The sequence below is a fragment of the Adelges cooleyi genome, unplaced genomic scaffold, assembly GCF_023614345.1.
Source record: "Adelges cooleyi isolate 19-005CV unplaced genomic scaffold, UGA_ACOO_1.1 ACOO_flye_CR_arks_rails_tigmint_CR_PRNA_446, whole genome shotgun sequence".
Taxonomy (NCBI): domain Eukaryota; kingdom Metazoa; phylum Arthropoda; class Insecta; order Hemiptera; family Adelgidae; genus Adelges; species Adelges cooleyi.
Window position 1 is genome coordinate 698216 of NW_026096129.1, and position 2453 is coordinate 700668.

The 2453-nt window shown below is 32.5% G+C and overlaps 1 protein-coding gene across 1 annotated transcript; it reads right to left on the reverse strand.

The window, feature by feature from the left end:
* Positions 1 to 226: 226 nt before the first annotated feature.
* On the reverse strand, positions 227 to 2250 carry LOC126842125 (uncharacterized). The gene is made up of 2 exons (XM_050579017.1): positions 2071 to 2250; positions 227 to 1483 (listed from the first exon to the last, which is right to left on the reverse strand). Exon 2 carries the CDS (start codon positions 1460 to 1462, stop codon positions 227 to 229), a length of 1236 nt encoding a protein of 411 aa, XP_050434974.1. The 5' UTR covers positions 1463 to 1483; positions 2071 to 2250.
* Positions 2251 to 2453: the final 203 nt, after the last annotated feature.

Below are 2453 nucleotides of genomic sequence, written 5' to 3' on the forward strand. Positions count from 1 at the left end.
TATTATATGTTTTATTTAGATTCCTAATTTATACAGACAGCAGCATAATGTAGGACGATCTATTATTATGAATCGAAAGAATAGTTTAAATATCATTTAGCAATGAACAACAATTTAGTTAAATGGTAAATATGATTTTTTCATAGTAAATGTGAATTTTTCATACTTGGTTAATAATTTGCAATAAAATATATTTATTTAACATCTGATATTCAAAGTATTTCCATCATTCATTTGGAAAAACAAAGTCAGCGAATTGACTTCCTCTTATGTAGAACATTAGTATACTTAAATTTGTACCAGACATTAGACGTTCAGTATCTGAAATGAAGCTACGAAATCTATCTACAAGATTTGCTTGAAATTTTGGTTCCTTAAAATTTCTAGACGCTTTTGTAATCAACTCCAAATCAATTGTAGGCTCTCCATAATCAGAATTTGGTTCAGTTACACTTCCCATAATGTAGTTTACTTCGACCTCTAGTTTTCGTATAATTGTATTTAGCATTTCATCTTCGGGTGTATATAATTCACTCAATATATTTAGTACGTCGTTAAAGAATGGGTCGTCAGTATGGAAAAAATGTACTTCTTCGTTTATTATCTCTATTAGCGTATCAAAAAGCCTTTGAGCTTGACTTCCTATTTTTTGATAAACAAATAAAATGATGAAAATATGACTGTACCATCTCGCTTTTATGATGTCCAAAAGAACTTTGTGTAACTTAATGTGTTTGAACGGTTGTTTTGGCCATTCCCCACTTTCATATTGATCCGAGAGATTGTCAATTTCCTTTTTAATTACAGGATATATATTTGGCCAACCAAATGAAAGGCTAGTTATGTCATCAGAGTATCCTCGAGCCAACCACCACAAGTGGTCCAACAACAAATTTCCGACATCGATGCGCAATGTAGACTTATAACTGTCCGCGATGAAAATTTGATTAGATTTTCGGTCGTACATTTCCAAAAACTTATCCGACTTTAGATTATCATCATCCACTATGTAATTATTTCCACGACACTCCGTTAAAATTTTCCGTAGACTTTCTTCAATCTCTGGTATGTATTCGTCTAGAAATTTCTGTTCTCTGTCCAACACGTTTTGTTTTAGTTCCAAGAGTTGTACATGCAATTTCCATAGCCAAGCGCTTACTGCATATCTCCCCACGTACGACATGTCTATCATACAGTAGACGTTATCAGCAATATAATCTAAATCAAATACGTTTTCAGCTAAAGCGACCTTAAGCAGTGCGATGTTCGTGCATAGTATCTCTTGTAATCCGCGATAAAATTTAATTTGAGTTAGAATTCTATTGTTCAGCGATTCGCCGTCGTCACATTTTGAAGTCAGTGTCGTTATGTCGTTAGTGCTAAATTCAATTGGTCTGGAACTTAGTGTCTTGTATGCGTTCAACGTTTCAATAAAGGCAACCTCATACGGTGCAATGTACATGAATTGTTGCAAACGTTCCACCTAAAAACATGCGACAATTCAACTTGGTTTTGAATATTATTTGTATTAAACTCATTTCGTCTTAAGGCATTACAGAATGATTTAAATTTACAACGTTTAAAAATGGTGCTGTCAATTTGCAAATGAGTTTATCTAAAAACCACCGTTGAGAATGAAAGAAGTTATAAACGATGACGGTAGGGGATCAAAAGGCACTTTACTTCCTAGGCTTCGGTCACGATCATGAATTATGACGTATTATTCACATTATAGCATTAGGTTAGGCAATGGAAATTTTGAATGCTGGAAAAAAAAACCCGCTGATTTGGAAGAGACAGAACCAGCGGTAACAACATGTCAGGAGTTAGGGATGTTTTATGAACAAAAATCCAACTAAAGAACAGAGCAGACTGGAATGTTACAAAAAAGAATAACTATGAAAAACAGTAGATTTCCAGTATATTTTTAATTTTTTACATAAAACAAAGACGTAATTTATTTTTACAATACCTAAGTAGTCACAATATTATTGTAATTACATAATTTCGATAATTTAAAAAAAAGTCCTAAACGAGTTGTTTTAATCCCTAAAAGATTTTTGTATTTACTTGTATTTTTTGATAAACTGCTGAATCCGATATCGCGCTGGTAATTTCGGAGGCAGTCGGCTTGCGTAAAACCTTTTCGTACAACCGTTCATGTTGAATTCTTCTTTCATTTTCTTTTCATTTTCGTCATCTTTACCATTGCCCTCCGTTAAAAAACAGAAAACCAACTCTAGGATTAAGAAAATAATTCTTAATTGCAGCTTCATAATGTTACTAAGTAGCTTTCACAATAATTAGACAATATTCTTGAGTTATGAGAACAAGATGAGTGAACAAAATGTTGGTGTAAAAATAATGTTTTTAAACTAATGCGCATCCTACAATGCCTAAAGTAGTTAAAATATTTACATTCGTATTCTGCTTTTATGTATTTGATTGTTAAC